The following is a 17,911-nucleotide window of genomic DNA, read 5'->3' on the forward strand; positions in this document are numbered from 1 at the left end:
GCAGAGCAAGGACGCCTGGGGGGCTGGGGGGGAGGGGGACACCCGGCGCTCTTTTATCAGGCCCCGCCCGCCTGCCCCGGAGGCAGAGCGCCCGCGGTCTAGACCTCCAGGCCAGGGGCTGCCCCGGGGCGTCCGGACCCTTCCCCGCGCGCAGCCGGCCGCCCGCCCCGCCCGTCCGTCTGTCCCTCCGCGGCGTCCCGCGGCGAGCGGGCCGGGGGGCCGCGGGCCTCCGGGGGCCAGCAGGCAAAGCCCTCCGCCGCCGCCGGACGCGAGCAGCTCTGCCAAGTTTCACCTTCGGTGACACAACTTTTCCGTGTTTCTTTTTTCGGCAGCCGCCGCATCACGAGGCTAAGGAGCACACGGGTTTGTAATCAACCCAGCGGCCAGATCGGCGGCGACCGAGGGACGCCGGTTAACGGGACCGGTCGGCGCTCGCGTCCGTCCAGGCCCCCGGCTAGTGGGTTCGCGGCAGTCGGAGAACAAATGCTCCCGGGAAGCAGAGCCTCGAGGAGCGGCGGCCCCGTTTCCCGGAAGGCGGCTCCCGGGGCTCCGAAGAGCCCGCGCCTCTGTGAGCTCCCGGTCGCCTCGCTGTGCAATAAAGCCCCCCAGGGGCGAGGCGGGCACACACACAGAATCACAGGCAGGGGACGCAGGTCAATTCACAATACTTTCCACGTGGTGGGTGAAAGCAGGTTCTGCAGATAGCCGTGGGCATAGTCGAGAACTGCGCTCAGCCCGCCTTCTTTAGGTTGTTTACGTCTCTACTTTGAACGCGAGATAAATATTTTAAGAACTCGATCTGTGTTTACTAAGCCCCCGGTGCAAGAGCTGGAGAAATGCTACCTCCGCGATTTGGAGGGATTTTTGAGAACTGGGTTTCACATGTGTTATGAAACTTACCTACAACCAGGCAATAGACCGGTCACTGTTCATTCTGGCTGTTAAACACAGGTTCCGCAGCACAGAGAGACGCTACGTGAGTCCTAACTTTGAGAACTGTAATTAATATGCTCGTTCAAGGCGTGTGTCTCTGTTAACAAGATATATTTTGGGAAATTTTATCTAACTGAAGGCAGCATAAACAGGGTAAGAAAGAAAGCTCGCATTTTATTTTGCCATTTAAAATGAGTTATATAATGAGTGGTGAAAAGCTTCTTCCATGGAGCTACACTCTAAGGGGGAGACTTCTTTCACTGAAGTTAATGGCAAGGGGGAAAATCCAGAAATGAGACTCCGCCAATGAACCCGGGGTTCCCGAAGGAACCCCAGTCAGTTCATGAAAACCACTGACATCTGTTGACAAGGAGGGGGGCAGAAAAGGAGAGGAGGTGGCGCGGGGGGGCGGGGGGGGGCGTGTGCTGGAGAGAGAAGAGAACAGACTGAAAGCAGATGCCACGTAATGGGGGAAAAAAATAAACAATCAGGAGTTTCACCCAGTCGTGAATTAAAAGGACGTGTAATCTTCAGAACGCAGGTGAAACAAGCTTGCAGACACAGTTCTGGGAAAAAATGCCATTATTTTCAAACTGACAGATGCTTAAATCTTGAAAGTCACAGTCATGGCCAAGTGAGGGTAGATGCCCACTGGAAAGTAAGAAGTCAGAATATCCAAGGCCAAAACGGAAGCAAAGGGCACCCCTCGGGCCTAGGGCAGGACTGGGTTTCTTTCATCTCTGTATGCCCAGGCCCAGTACAATGCCTGGTATGGAAAAGTCATTCGAGAAAGCTGTTCAGAGATCTGTTTGGCTGCACAAAGATCGCAGCCTGGGAGCACTCATGCCTGTATAGGCAAACTCTTCCTAATCGGGCCCACATTGGCAGATGGCAAGTGATTCTGCAAAGGTGGATTAGGAAAGACTCAACTGTGTTGCCTAGGGAGGCGGTATAACACAGGGGTTAAGAGGTAGATTTGAAGTTGATCAAACCTGGCTCAAACCCTGCTTCACCGTTTCAGCTGATTGACCGTACTCTGGTCTCAACCCCTGAGGCTGCTTTTTCATCAGTCAAATGGGAATACGAGTCGTCTGTCTGTCTATCTCGACTAGCTTGAGATACTTCATGTCAATCCCTGGCATATATACAGTCAGTGCTCTGAAAAACTATGATTATAAGACCCCAACCACAATTACTTCTCCAGCCTACCTAGATGTCAGAAAATCAGCCATGGATATTAAGTCCTTGATTCCTTAATTAATTGAAGCCCTGCCTCTGGCAAACTGAAGTTCGGTGCCAGGCACTGTGCTCGTGATTTGCGACCCACTAGCTGTGTGACCTCATCCAAGCTACCTAATCGCCCTACTACGCTTCAATGTTCCCATCGCCAAAGTCCGGATATACTATTCGCTGTTTCATTAGGCTATCATGATGGTTAAATGAGAGCTACATAAAAAGTAATGCAAGCCCAGTAAATAGTGCTCGATGCTGTAGAAGCTACTGTAATAATGATAACGATAGTAATTATGATCATTAATGTTATTCGATGATGAATAAAACATACCCCAGTTTCAAGGAATTTCCTGCCTTGCTTAGCCCATTCAATATACTCCTTCAGGGCCTGCCAATACAAGACCCTGCTGAGTGCCCTAGTGTGGGGCAGGATGGGGGGGTCTTCCAGGAACCCGGAGGATACGGAAAGAAGGGGTCCACCAGGAAAAGGAGGCAGGCTGAACGTGAGGTGGCCAGGTCTCAGAAACCAAGAGCCTGCCTGTTCTGCAGGAATCCATTTCTATTCAGTTCAGTAAAGGGAAAACTAAAATTCCATGACACAAGTCAAAACGGTAGTTGCTTTGAAGGGGGGAGGGGGGATGGTAAGAAAGGAGCACGAGACAAGTTTCTGGGGTGAAGAAACTAGTCCGTATCTTGATTTCGATGCTGACTGCGTGGATGTAAACATTTGTCAAAACTCACTGAGCTGTACACTTAAGATCTGTGCGTGTTACTGTCTAGAATCTTCCATGACACAAAAGGAAACTGGGTTTGCACACTTTTTTTCTTACTAACTCTTTCATAATTTGGCCTCTGACCAGGCCTGCCTTTTACCAGATTTTCTTCTTCTTCCCAGGCCCTACTAATGGGGCCCAGAAAGGACAGACAGGGATGCCTGAGAATTCCTTTGGGCCATCAGGGACTGACCCAACCAAATCTGAGGTCTCTGCAGAAGGCTCAGAGGCAGGCCAAGCAAAGGCCTGAGCGCAGCCCAGTCCCAATGCACCCCCCTCAAGCTTACACGACAAAGCCCAAGGTGCTGCCAGTTTAAAAGAACCAACCAGAACACCTACTACCCTCTGCCCTTGGTCTGCGGGGAAGGTCATTAGCCAGTGAGACCGACACCATTTCCCTTTGAAAATCAATGCGCAGGCAAGTAATTTACAAGGGCAGAGGCATGAGGAGGGCACGAGAACTGTAATCTCAACCTGCGGTCATTGTCTTTGAGGCTTAATGTTTATTACAAACCCAGACCCCTGATAAAACAGTCCCTTCACCTTGCCCCGGTGCCCCAAGAATCAAGAAATTATCTCCTTCCATACAAAACTCCCATTTTCAGGATTAATTCTCTGAGAAACACAGCTGTAGCTTAGAACAAATGGCCGTCCAACTCAAGCAACTGCACCTGCAGGCTGGAGGGGGGGTCAACAGGATTACTAGAGACTATTTCACTTTCTTTAGGAAATTAGCATCATTTACTCGGAAATGCACAACCCTAAGAAACGCTTCAGGAAGACATGGCGGTCACCAAAGGGATAAAATGCCGTATTTAAAAATGTCAGAAATCTGAGACACGTGGGTTGTTCGCACTGGGGCATCACAAACAGAGCGGCTCCGCTGGGAGGTGGGGAGGATGGACTGGGATGAAGCCGCACAGGACGAACCTGAGGTCCACCCCTCAGCCTGTGCCTAGAAATCCCACTGCTGCCATGTCTTCTGGATGGGCCCGATAGGGAGACATAAACTGGTGACTGCAGACAATGATTTATGCAGACGTTTGCCTGCTCTACTAATTGCTCAAACTATCTCATGTGCCTAATAATCTTCGCATTTCAAAGATCACGTTAAGCTTAGCAAGGGCGGCGACATGTAGGAGCCCCTCCACCCGCCACCCTTTAATTCATGGGGGGTTTTTTCTCCCTGAATTGTTTAATCTTGGCGATTATCTTCTATTCCTTTCAAATTTCCCAACTCCAAAAATATAAGCCATAATGAAGCCGACGCTGGAAAGCCCTTTTATTGGATATATTTGAAGAGCTGCAACACATTCTGGTTGTTCCGTGTTGATTGTAATTCCCAGAATGAGGAGTGATTTGAACATAAAACAGCACAGCTGCAAAGAGACCTGGACTGTGAACAGTTTCATCTCCCTTCCGACTGCCTCACCAAGCAGCCCTCCAGCTTAGCACCCAAACCCCGCTCCCAGTTCTCTCCCAGGTTCGATCCTGCTCGCTGCACCAGGCCTGGACAGAGACCTCTCCTCCACAGCTTGCTCTCTGCTTCTCACCCATTCTGCATCGCCCACTCCCACTCCAACCTCACCCCCATCTCCAGCCCCAGGAGGCCTCCTATCCCTTCTAAGGATTTGACCTGTACTGGAAAGAAGCTTAGAGGAGGCAGCAGGGAGAGGAGATAGAGCAACCCTAAGCCGCATCCCCCTCCTGCTCCGGCCTGTCAGTCAAGAAGCTGCCCATCACTGGAAATGGTGATTCAGAGGATTGGGGGACCCTGTTCGCCCCTCCCCTGGAAGAGACTTAACTCGTCGGACTAGCCATGCCCCCGGCCACACCCCCTCACTGGGGCTGTTCTCACCATCTTCTGCACAGAGGAAAATATGGAGCTTGTGATGCTCCATAAAAATCGCACTGGTCCATGATGACTTACGCACCAGGGGACAAAACAAGTCCCGACATGAGTAGCAGAGACATGAGTAGCAGAGAGATTACGGTTGTTGGGTTTTTTGGTTTTTGTTTTTTTGCTTTTTAGGGCCACACCTGCAGCACATGGAGGGTCCCAGGCTAGGGGTCGAATCGGAGCTACAGCTGCCAGCCTCCGCCACAGCCACGGCCACATCAGACCCGAGCCGCATCTGCGACCTACGCCACAGCTCTCGGCAACGCCGGATCCTTGACCCACTAAGCGAGGCTAGGGATCGAACCCACAACCTCATGGTTCCTAGTCGGATCCAATTCCACTGCGCCCCGACGGGAACTCCAGGTTGTTGTTTTTTTTTGTTTGTTTGTTTGGTTTTTTTGTCTTTTTGCTATTTCTTGGGCCGTTCCCATGGCATGTGGAGGTTCCCAGGCTAGGGGTCCAATCGGAGCTGTAGCCACTGGCCTACACCAGAGCCACAGCAACGCAGGATCCGAGCCGCGTCTGCAACCTACACCACAGCTCACGGCAACGCCGGATCGTTAACCCACTGAGCAAGGGCAGGGACCGAACCCGCAACCTCATGGTTCCTAGTCGGATTCGCTAACCACTGCGCCACGACGGGAACTCCCCGGTTGTTGGTTTTTAATAAGAAGGGACCAACGTCATGATTTCATGGAAGGGGCTGGGGGCGGGGCGATGGATGCCTCTAAACACCGGCTTCGCCGGGCCCAAGCCTGGGAAAGACACTTGACAGAAGCAACTGCACTAATCCACCAAGACCAAGAAGAGCTTTCGGAATGGCATTCGGGGTTCATGACTCGATACACTGGCCACCCGACCACAATGCCCTGTCTTTCTTGGGTACGGCTAGAGAGGCTACTGGAAGAGGCCAGGCAGGAGCTGAGCCCATACGTGCGCGTGGGCCCCGCCAGCTATTAGAGCAACAGCTGTGCAAGTGGCCGGCTTCTCAGCCTGTGCGTGGAATTGTCCTCCACGGCCCCGCGGCCAGCAGAGAGCCGGCCTGACCTTAGTGCTGCCCGTAGCACAGAGAGAAGCCATAACCCATGTGGCCTTGAGACTTGCCTGGATGTGATGGCTCCCTGGCTAAGCACATGGGAAGGGACTGCTGAAAAAACACACCCAACTCCAAACAGGTAGCTACAAACCAAAGGACAGTTTTGAACATGAGGACCAGCCAGCGCTTTCACTTGATCCACAAACGGTTTGGATTTATCTGTAACAGACGGCGTTTTCTGGATGCCACAGGAACACAGTGGCAGTAAACCAGACACAGCCTTAACAGAGTGCTTTTCCGAAGAAGAAATGGGGTAAAGATCTTAGGTGACAGGGCAGAGACAGGGCAGAGACGAGTGAGTCAAAGCTAAGTGCCTATCTGCTTGAGCAAACAAACGGTAATGCTTTCCTTGTCCCTGAAATGGAAACAGGGCCTCCTGTTCAGGAGCCGAGTGCCCCCAACTATGTATACCTCTGCCAGCTTAAAAGTTTGCGCAGAGCCTAAATAAACACACAAAAGATGATGTGCTGCGTAAGAGGCCATTTTAATAGTTTCAAATAGAATCACGCTTCCCCTCTCCCCTCCCAAGAGGAGGGTCTGTCTGGTCCTGTCTGGCTACCTTATGGAAAAGGTTATCGGAAAGATCATTGTCCATCACTGGTTTTAAGCCCCATGAGTCGAAGGGCGTCATTTAAAAAGACAATCAGCAATCTCTATGCCCCGAAAGCCGTATTTCATTAAGCGGCACAGAAGAACCTACTCATCATCTACTACCTGTGCTCCCGAAACTCCAGAACCGCTGCACTCTATGATAATGTTCTATGCAGTTATGATAGGCTGTGGGCATGAATCCCAAATGATGGGGTGGGAGGCCGAATTTCAATGAGCAGTCGGCTCTGAAAACAGATTAGGAAATTCATTCAAACTGCTACTAAATTATTTGACTTGATTCAATCATTCGTCGCGCCGGTGTTCATAAAGAAGCGTGTATATTCAAAGTACCCATTAGATGTTCAATCCTGTATCTTGCTCTGTTGCACAGAGTGTGCTCATGAGTCACTTAGCTTGAAAATGTCCGAAGAACATTACCTACACGGAGGAAATTTGTAAATAACCAAACCTCCTCGTGAATATGGTCAATAAAGTTTATTGGTTGAAAATATAAATAGACCTGGTACCTCTCATCTCCAAGGTAAAAAGTTGTCTTTACGAGCTCGTCACAGAAGACTCTGAACATTCGTAAAAGGGTAAAATACTAAGGGCCATCAGGCATTCACTGTATCGAAAATGCTCTAAATTCAACAACCAACAGAAAGGCCGAATGGGACTCCGGCTCTCAGCAGCCGTAAGATTCCCATCTCCTCGGGAAATCAACTCCCCTCTGAAAAGTTGCCTTGTAAAATTACTTTAATTTATTCTAATTACAACCATAATTCCAAATGCTAATTACACAATTCCTACAGAGAGGTATTCGCTTTCAAACGTGGTGAGTCAACATAAGAAAATGTTATGACATCCGCCTAGTGAAAATTTTCATTATTGAGTTCCGGAAACTTGTCCTCAGGTTTCCAGGCTTGTTACGCCCTTCTGGACAATTACAGATTACCTTCCTAAAACAGCATCTCCTTTTCTGTGAATGAATTTGGTTTCAGGGTCCTCCCAAAGATAGCCTGAAATAAACCTTGGGTAACCACCTGATGGAAAGCAGGGACCAAAGTTCCAGAAACAAATCTGAAACACTCCCAGATGCAGAAGGACAATCACTTGCCTGGGATCAATGGGGGCTACAGTTTTCAAGAGCTTTACCCTTGGGGGCCCTGGGTGGAAACAAACCACCGGAAGTCACTTTCGCTCATCATACCAATGCCTACTTAAAATGCACAACAATTAGGCAAGCTCTGGAAAAGTCTAGCAGGAGGAGTTCTACTTTCCAGGTGGCGGTTTCCATCAGACAGCCAGCGGGTGTGAGTGAGGTGACCTCCAGCCTTAAGACAGGCCAGTGTTGACCCCTGGCCCAACAGATCTAGAGCCCCCCACAAACTTCTCGAGCCTCTCGTCGACGCTTTTTCGTCTAGATGGGAGAGAACCGGCTCCATTTAAAAACAAGGATGAAGGCCCTGAGCTGCAGACTTTGACAACTTTCCGCGGGGGAGGGCTGGCGCTGCCCTAGAATCTCCGGGGAAGGAACGCTCTGAGGGATGGGGAGAGGCGAGGAGGAGGAGAGGAGAAAAAGAGGGAAAGGAGTGGGAGGGCAGGGAACCCCCTGGGCTCAAGGAGGAATTGGGGCCCCGTGAACGAAAGCTGGGGCTCCCCCCACTGCAGCCCCACGCCTGCAGCAGCGAGGACTCGGCGTGGGTCGCTGCGGTTCGGCGTGCCAGGGGCCCGCTCCAGCGTCGGCTCTGTGGCCATGCCTAAGGCACCTGCCCTTTTCCCGGAGCTCTACCACACCCCCTCTCAGCGCCTCTGTCCGCACCCGGGTCTCCAAGGAGGCCGTCTCCAGTTTACATTCCGGAGCTAAGCCGGGTCCCTCAGCAAGGCAACCGCTAGAGCTGGGGGTGGGGGGATCAGGGGGACGCCCCTTCCTTCTCCCGAGTTCTCCCAGCCTGAGCCCCGCTGCGCTGCGCCTCCCCAACCCGCCGGTGGGAGGCCCCAGGCCGAGAAGCGCTCTCCGGGGGACCCGCGGCCGGGCGCCCGCGGGCCAGGTGGCTAAACCCCAGAGAGCTTAGGGAGGGGACTCTCCCCTCCCACGGAGGCCCGCTCGCGCCCGGGCACTAGTGGCAAGGGGACCGGAGCCTTTGTTCTCCTGGGGTTTGGCGAGGCTGCCGAGGCGCAGCGCGGGCGGCGCCGGGGCACCGGGATTGCTCACTTTTGCACGCGGCGTGTCGAAGGTTGCAACCTCCTGCTTTCGGGGGAGGGGACGTGGAGAGTTGGGGAGCAGGGGGCGTGAAGGGGAAAGGCGGGTGGGGGAGGGGTCTTGCGTCTCGGCCAGGCTCTTTGTTTGCATTGGGGGCGGGGAGAGGGGGGTTGAAGGTGGATTCGGGCTCGGGTTCTCGGAGCGGGGCAGATTCCTGAGTATGTCACCATGTTGCACCCGCGCAGCACACATATGCACACTCGCGCACACGCACACACAAGCACTCGCACAGAGGGGCGGCCGGCCAGGAGCAGGCAGCGCTGTGCCCGGCGCCCGGGGCTGCAGCAGCTTCGTCTGCCCGCAGCGCCACCCCGGTGCGTCCAGAGGGGAAGTGGAAGAGGCTGGAGACACTCGCGGGGCGACAATTCCACGAGGAAGGAGGGAAAGTGGTGCAAACCCAGAACCCCCCCCCCGCAGCGGCCCGGCCCCCCCTTTCTCGCCCGGGGTCGCAGAGGTCACGGGCAGCTTAGGCTCCAGGAGGGCGGCCGGGAGCCGCCGAAGGGCGGCGCGCACGCGAGCGGGCGAGGGAAAGCTAGGGAAGGGAAGCCGGCGGACTCGGCAGGCGGGCTTACCCTTAGAAGCATCTTTCTCCTCTTTGGGCTTGGTCACCTTTCCACTCATAGATCCCAGCTTGCTTGACAAGGGTCGGCCAGGAGACGGAAGTCCTCGCCGAGCGGGCCGGACTTGGGAGAGTGCTTAGGGCGGCAAGTCGCGACCGCGAGCTCCCCTCGGTGTGGCTCCGGGCGGAATCCGCTTTTCCCCAGCGCTGCCGCCGCCGCCGCTGCCTACGAGAGAGTGGGGAGGAAAGGAGAGGGGTGAAGGAGGAGCCGCCGCCGCCGTCGCCGCCGCCGCCGCCGCCGCCGCGAGCCCGAGCGGCCGGCCGCGGGAGGAGCCGCTCGCCTGGCTCCAGAAGTGGAGAGACAAAGCGGCGCGGCGCTCCCTCCGCGCCCCGCGCCCGCCGCTCCTGCCCGCCCGCCCGCCCGCGGAGGAGCCGCGCTCGCCATCCCCGGGGCCGCCGAGAGGTGCGGCCGGGACTCCCCGGCTCGGCCGCCAGCCTCCCCGGGGCTCCGCGCGGGCCGCTCGCCGGGCCGGCGCGGGCCGCGCGGGGAGTTGCCTGGGTGGGCTGCCCGCGCGCCGGCGGGCTGCTTCCCCCGCCTCTCCCCATCCGCTGCGGGCCGCCAACTCCATCAAAATAAAACCCCGAGGAAGGTTAAAAAAAAAAAATCAAAACAAAGACGAAAATATTCACTTAAAAATAACGAGCCTCCCCGAAAGGGAAATGTTTGAACATGTGATGAGCAACGTGTGAGCCTGTTACACCGCAGAGCCGCGCAGCTCCTCGCCCGCGGAGAATCGAGAGGGGAGGGTCGCCCCTTTCTTTCTGGTGAACCAACGGTCAGGTTCCTGTAATTTTGCCCAAAAGGGGGTCCCGAGTTGCTGGCGGGCGAAGGAGCGGGAAGCGATGGCCCTTACCTGCTCTCTCTCCCTACACCCACACCCCCTCGGAGCTCGCCCGCTCCCCGGCTCGCTCTCGCTCTCCTTCCAAAGAACTCTCGGGTCCCAGAGAGCCGCGAATCGGCCCGGCGGCGCCTTCTATATAAACTGCAAGGTGTGGGCACGCGGGGGGCGGGGGGCGGGGGCCGGCGAGGGCGGGGCCGGCACAAAGCCGCCTGCGGGCTGTAGTAAAAGGAGAGCTCGGCAGGGGCGCGCCGACGTCAGCCGCGGGTTGGCCAAACCCCGGCGAGCCCAGCGGAGTGCGGGCGAGCTTGGCGGCCGGGCGTCCCCCGGCCCCTCGGGGCAGGCAGGGCCCGCGGGCGCCGCCGGAGCAGAGTCGCCCGGTGGGCCAGCGAGATCGAAGCCCGGCGGCGCCCCCCCCACCCCGCCGCCGCCGCCGCCCCGCCCCGCGCGCCCCCTCCCCGGCCCCCGTTCCCCCCTCTGATCCCGGCGCCCGCTTTCCCCGCAGCGCTGCCCGGGCCCCGCGCTGGTCGCCACCTACACTTTGGGGACTCCGCTGTTGGCAGGCGCCTGCACCGAGCGGTGGAATCTCAGTCCGGGAGTCGGCGACTCCTCGCCTCCGGCCAGCTGCCCAAGTTGAGACAGCCGGAATCTCCGTGAGAAGGGCGCGCTGGGATCTGGGTGTCAGGAGGGCAGAGTGAAACTGACCGCGGCCGCTGCCACCTCCCACCCCCACCCCACCCCCCGCCCCCGCACGCAGGCCCCTCCTCCTAGGGCTGGTCGCTCTGGCTGGCAAACTAGGCGCAGAGTGCCCACCACCCGGGATGGCCAAGCTCTGACCGACGGAGTGGGGTGGGATTTGGGGCGAATGCTGGCGAGGGATTAGCGGGGTCGACATGTCGCCTGGAGCACGCTGGTGACAAAACAGGGAAGGTCCCTGCAGATTTGAAGTAGGAGGAAAACCGCTCAGAAATTGTACAAGAGGGGAGCGGATGGGGAAGGAGAAAGAGTCAGAGAAAGGAAAGGGGGGACAGGGTAGCCCTGGGACGTCCTGGGAAACCCATTCCGCGACGGCCCTTTCTCAGCGCGCGGATACCCGGAAGCCCCGCGCGCTGGTGAGGGACTGAGGTGGCCGCTGGCAGGACTTGGTGCTCAGAGCTGTCCATTAATCAGACCACAGGCTCCAGCCTGGCGGTGGAGACGCAGCAGCGACTCCCAGGCAGAAAATCCGTTCCCCCCCCCCCCCCCCCCCGCCCTCGTCCCACCCAACTCCACCCGCTCTCCTTAATTCGGTTTCGTTAATGGTATTAAACCAGAAATTATATAGATGGATTAGTCCTACTGAATCCCAGCCGGTAACTCAATTACGAGAGCCTGCTGTGGCTTTCAAGACCAGGAGAGTGGGCTGCCCTGCCTCCAGCCCGGGTCTAAAGGTCAGCAACCCTCTAAATTCGATTTGCAGCCTCTGTCCTTGGTCTGGGAGGAACTCCAGGCCCATTTTTCTTGTAAATAATATCTAATAATCTGGAGGTTGATGACACAATATGATTACCCGACCAAGGTTAGATCATTAATATCAGTACTCTGGGAAAGAAGGAATTTCTCTTCCAATGACGGGAATTCAAAAGGGATGGACACTTGGGTGGCTTTAGAGGACAAGTGAAGGGGAAAAGGGGAAAGAGTCCTTAGTTTACACCCAATAATGGTCGAGTACCATGGATTTTGCACCCACCCTGTGCCAAGCAGCATGCTATATGCTTTAGCACATTATCTTATTTCATCTTCACCACAGTCCTCCAAGTGCTATTTCCATTTTACAAATGAGGCAACTGAGGCTCAGAGAGGTTAAGAAACTTGTCCAGAGGACACACAGCTGGTAAGTGGTGGAGGCTTGATAAGAACCCTGGGAGAGCCGGGAGAGGAAACCAGGTGGGTCTGTCTTTTCAGTGTCTTCTCTGGGACCATCTGCTCTCTCAACACTCCTATCAGCCTGTGTAAAGGGAAGAAGCTCATTGCCACTGGACCTACCGGCCAATTCTAAAGCCCTACGTCTTTTCAGACTCCTTTAACTCAGCACATTCAAACACACACACACACACACACACACACACACACACACCTTTTCTTGTGTACACATAACATGTGCCTTGTCTACATTAACTCCAGTAAGCAACACCACCGTCTTTTGGGAAAAGGGTCCGTCTCTGTCTAGGGGGTCATTAAGCATGGTGACCGTCCTGGGGGGTCTCAGCTTTCCCGACATGCTAACATTTCCAGGGACGTTCTCCGCACAGAGAAGACTCCCCCACCCATAAGCTCTATTACCAACCAACGGCATCTCCAGCAAGGGTAACTTCCAGCTGGAAACCAGATATCACCTTGTTCCTTGAAGGACAGTAACAGTTAACATATGACTAAACCTAAGTTAGGTAAGATGATTGAGGCCAGTTGAAAAGATGCCTGCTTGGGAGTGCTAGTGGAGTCTGTCCATGAAGGCAAACAGGTACAACAAAGGGTGTTGCTTCATCAGAAACCACTCTGCAGAAGAAATAATCAGAGGAGAAAGAAAACAGACACTTCGTGCAAGAACCACATAGCGATGTGTGTCCATAGCCGGGCAGATCATCATTCATGCCAGAAACCAAAGATGATGAAGATCCAAGCACCAGGACAAGCAATCTCCTCTAACAAAGCTGCTGCAGACCCTGCTAGGGAGGTTCTCAGGCAGCCTCTTTGGTGAAAGGCTTGGAGGCTTTTCCCTTTTGCGAAGCCCTGCGAGATGTTTAAGATGAACGGAATGTCCTTGGTACTGGCTCAGAAGAAGGCAGGCTCCAGCATCCAGCCCCCAGGCTCCTTGGTAATGTGGGGTGGTGGGCTGCCGGAAGATCTGACCTCTGTGTGAGGGTGGTCTTTTCCCCACCACCACATGGACTCAGTTCTGAAGCATCTCAGTGAAGCCCAGGCTCAAGTCTGCTGCACTTCTCTGCCGCTCCCAGTGCATCTGCCCCCACCCCACTGAGGTGGACGTTCCTTCACTTTCGGTCTAGCAATTTGTTGCCCCTGATCCCCTCACTTCTCCCTGCCTTGTCTCTAGGGCAAAATGGTCCCATCTGTCCCATCCCTGCCTCTCCCGTGAGCGAGAATGCCACACATCTGATAAAACAACAGGGCGCAGGAGTTACCTCCTATAGTCAAGTGACTGGGTCCGGGAATTAAAGCAATATGCTAGAACCAAAAGCTGCACGGCCACCCTCTGAAGAGGGCCAGGTTGTTTTCTGGAGGAAGGGGCTGGGCTTGAGTCTTTGGTAGGAAAGTGGAAAAAGTACTGAGAGTCTCATCTTCTTGGCCCTGGTGCCCGTTTCCTGCTGGTCCCCAAAGGCTACAAGACACTGGCTTCTGGATCCCAGGTCTGCTCATCCCCCAGCAGCTCTGAGCAATGCTTCTGGGCAAGATGCCACGTGGTTCCACTGTCTGTGCTGGAGGGTAAGGTTAGGGTGAGTGGGGCCACAGAGGACAGATCCACTTAGGGCTTTTTCCTGGCAGGTTTAGACTGGCTGAGTGCAAAGCCATTGTCATCAGAAACCACCAAATTAGATGTTTCAGTTATAAGACTGCTTCTCACTGGACCAAATGTGTTTTTCATTTGTGAAAACACCTCACAGCAGAGAGCTGGTTCAGAAGAAGGCAGCCTGGCAAAAGCTACACTTCCAGCCAGGATCCTTGAGGTAAGGAAAGGCCCATTGGCCAAGATCTGGGAGTTAGAAGTCCCTTTCATTTTTAAGCTCACATCTCAGCAACTTGAATTTTGAGATCCAAACGCTGGAGCTCTGAAAGGGTTCATTTCTGATTCAAGCCCTCCTGTGTTTATCTCTGTCATGACCTAAGATTGCTTTCTATCAGAATCACAGGGGAGCTCGTGCATTTCTGCGACATAGGAGGTGGGAAGAGTCATGAAGCCATTGCCAGGTGGGCATCGTGACAACCCCCCTTGATTCTGGGAGGCTTGTGACCGCTTCAGTCTTTCGAGTATGGTGGGAGTTTTAGGCTAGGTTAGAAAAGGCCATGCAGCAGTGCCTGGCCCTCTTAGGACATTTGCTCTGGGGAAATCCAGCCACCCAGCGTAAAGTCGGCTTACCCTGAGACCACCCACGGAGAAGAGGTGCCATCGAGGCTCTTCAGCAGACAGTGCTAGCCGAGCTCCCGGGCGACAGCTGGCCCAGTCAAACCACCAAATGACTACTACAGCTGCAGGAGACATCTGACCTCAACCTTGTGAGAGGCCCCTCAGGGGAGAACTATCCAGTGGCACCCTTCTCCAACTCCTGACCCATCATATTATGAGCAAAATTAAATGGATGTGTTTAGCTGCTACGTTTAGGGTAATAAGCTATCTGGAAATAGCAACTGGAAGAGTGACCAACCGTTTCTCCTAATGCTGTACACACAGGCCACCCCCCTCTCTAGAGGTAATGTCCTCTTGAATCCAGGTTGGCCTTGGGACTTATTTTTACCAAAAGAATGTGGCCGAAGTGATGCTGTGCCAGTTCCCAGCCAAACGTTCGATTTGGCAGCTCTACCTTCTCTCTGGGGAAAGCCAGCCACCATATAAAGAGGCAGACAGCTTGACACCGGGTTGCGAGGAAGCCCAGGCAGCCTCGGCGGAGAGACTGTGTGAAGAACGGAGGAACCCAGCTGACCAGCGAGGCTCCAGACACGACCCCACTCAAGCCATCCCAGCCAGCTCCCAGCCCTTCAGCTTCGAGGCTGCAGAATTCATGGAGCCCAAAAGGGCCGCTTTACCGCGCTCCATCCCATTCCTGACCCACCAAATTGTCAACAAAGTGCTTGCCATAAGCCACTCAGTCTGGGGGTCATTTGTCACACACAGCAATAGATAACCGACAGGAGAAACTTAGAATCATTTTTGATCCAAGTCGACTCTCTTCTTTGCCCTTCTTTAGACCAGAAAGGATCTTCAGAGTAGGGGAAAGTTATAAGACAGGGAGATGTCAATGATGCCTCTGAAAACGGCTTTACACAAAGACCTTTGCAATCTACACCAAAAATGTATCTGATTTTCTGCCTCCCTGGAAGTTGCACATTTCGACCATTGTAATGCGATGTCGGGGTGCCTGTCAGGAAGGAATCTGTCTTTCCATGGTCTGTCCCTTTCTTCTCCAGTGAAGGAGAAAACAACGTTCCAGGATTCTCTCTCGCTCCCGAACAGGGAGCATCACTAGACAGCAGCTGCTCCCGACTCAGAATCCCCCCACCGGTCCACAGCCTTCCGGAGCTCCCACGCCAAGAGACACGGGTCATCAAAGTGGCCTTTTCTTCACGGCATCGTCCTAATTCTCTCTACATCCGAAACAGAGGACCTAGCCCTCGTCTCTCCCAGTAAACACCACACGAAAGACCTCGGCCGAGGTCAGCTTCCCGATGATTTTCAAATCCTGTTCTCGCCCCCATTCTCCTGGCTCTATTGCAGTGCTAACAGGCAGGTGCATTCTACTTCGTACAAGGGTCTGGATAGAGTCGTAAGTTGTTAGCGCGCGTCCATTGGCCACGTCTCGGATGCTCAGCGAGACTCAACAGGACAACGAGGACTGGGTGAAACGCTGCTAAGACTGACTGCCCCCGTGACCACCCCACGGTTTCCGTAGCGCCTGGCACGTCAGAGGCGCCGTAAACAGCCCCATCATTGTAACACCATTTAATTACTTTACTGAGTTTCCTGCTCTGCACGAAACATTGAGCCAGATTCTGCCATTTTTGACTCAAAGCAACCCTCTGAATTAGTGACTATTAATATCTCCATCGTCCAGAGGAGAAAACAATGGCAGGGAGGTCAAACGACCTGCCCAAGGCTGCCTTCAAAAGCGACACCCGGGATGGAGATTCAAAGAGGAGCTTCTGCGTCCAAAGTCCCTGCATATTCTGTAAATGTCATGGAATAATTAGTGGCTCTTTAATTTCTCTTTAATGAGAAGTAAAGGCAAGCATTAGAGTGGGAATGGAGATCTCAGGGCTGATTGGGCTTTCATTCATTTTCTGCCAACACCTGACCCCCCCCCCCCCCCACGGCGGTGAGGGGAGAGGTGTCAGGTGCATCAGGAGTCCCCTCCCTGGAAGGGCTTCCTATCCAGCTGTGTGAGGGGGCTGCTCATCGGGCGGCAGGGTCTAGGGTCTGTCTGTGCTGCAGAACCCAGGCTTTTGGTAAAGAGGGACTCTGAGAATCCTCCCCTTCCTCTGGTAGTTGAAGTCACTCTTTTGTCACTGTGTCGCCCTTTTGCCTCCAACTTCCCTGGCTTCTTGGGAAGTGGCTTGGAACTTTCTTTGGAGCGCCGGGGTTTGGGGCTGGAATTTATGTCTGCCCACGGAGCCCTCACACCCATCTCGTACTGCATATAACTGTCACCTTTTAGAGAAAGAGGGCTAATATACAGATGGTCAAGAAATACCAAGCCAGGTTTCTAATAATGAGACACTCGTTTGGTTTTGGTTTTGTTTTTTGAGGGCTGCACCAATGGCATATGAAGTTCCCAGGCTAGCGGTCAAATCAGAGCTGTAGCCGCCAGCCTCCACCACAGCCACAGCAGCGCCAGATCTGAGCCGCGTCTGCGACCTACACCACAGCTCACAGCAATGCCGGATCCCTAACCCACTGAGCGAGGCCAGGGATCGAACCTGCGTCCTCATGGATACTAGTCAGATTCGTTTCTGCTGAGCCACGATGGGAACTCCCAAATAATAATGAGACACTTGTGCCTGCCCGCTCCTTCCCTGGGAGCTGCTCGTGACCCTGCTGGTGTGATTCCACCAACACGGATTGGATCTGCACCTGCCACACAGCTGCAGCGACAGCTCCCATCGCAGTGCTGGTGTAGTTATACCCGCCATCCTGCAGCTGACTGTGCTCTTCTTTAGACTCCTGGACACACTGTCCCACTTCTGGAATTCTTTTTTTGCTTGTTTTGTTTGGGGGTTTGTTTGTTTGTTTGGCTGCCCCTGAGGCATATGGAATTCCTGGACCAGGGATCCCATCCCAGCCACAGTTGCGACCCACCCTGCAGCGGCAGCATTGGATCCTTTAACCCACTGTGCCAGGCTGAGGATCGAACCTGTGTCCTGGTGTTGCAGAGACGCTGCCTGTCCTGTTTCGCCATGGTGGGAACTCCCTGGAATTCTTTATTCTCCTCTATTCCACTGCTGCCAGCGCAGCCTCCAGTGTTCTTTTGCTTCCCATGTTCTCACCCCCTCTCCCGCTACCAGGCTCTTGCAGGACTGTTCCCTGTCCCTTTTTTTTCCTCCATATTTATTCCACTCTGCTACACAAAGGCTCCCGTCTCCCTCCATCCCCCCGCCTGCAGGGGCAGAATTTACTGTTGTCTGCTCGGGGGTGAGCACCACAGATCAGTGATAGGGGATCTGCCACCTTGCTGCTCAGCCAGCTCAAGGGGAGCTGCTTTGAGGGTCCCTACTTACTACAAAAGGAAAGAAGCAACACCATCATTTTGCTTCTCTGCACACATGCATGGGGAGCGTTGTCAAGGCAGCAAGACTAGTGACCCAAAACACGAGAGGCAATTAATATATGGTATTTGATATAAACTGTCAGTTCCTTCTTGTAACTGTCCTAAAAGTTTGATGTTGTCACCCTTCAGTTA

General features: G+C 54.3%; 1 protein-coding gene across 4 annotated transcripts in view; it reads right to left on the reverse strand.

Moving 5' to 3' along the window:
• Positions 1-17,911, reverse strand: part of FGF13 (fibroblast growth factor 13) — a 495,501-nt gene that overhangs the window by 463,115 nt on the left and 14,475 nt on the right. For 2 of the 4 annotated variants that reach the window (XM_021080530.1, XM_021080534.1), the window contains exons 2-3: positions 10,786-10,921; positions 9,362-9,574 (exon numbers count right to left, since the gene is read on the reverse strand). In XM_021080530.1, coding sequence (XP_020936189.1) covers positions 9,362-9,410 — 49 coding nt within the window. In that variant the 5' untranslated portion in view covers positions 9,411-9,574; positions 10,786-10,921. Of the gene's footprint in view, positions 1-9,361; positions 9,575-10,262; positions 10,406-10,785; positions 10,922-17,911 lie in introns of those variants that run through there. The other 2 variants (XM_021080533.1, XM_021080531.1) reach the window with 2 other exon arrangements.

The sequence above is a fragment of the Sus scrofa genome, chromosome X, assembly GCF_000003025.6.
Source record: "Sus scrofa isolate TJ Tabasco breed Duroc chromosome X, Sscrofa11.1, whole genome shotgun sequence".
Taxonomy (NCBI): domain Eukaryota; kingdom Metazoa; phylum Chordata; class Mammalia; order Artiodactyla; family Suidae; genus Sus; species Sus scrofa.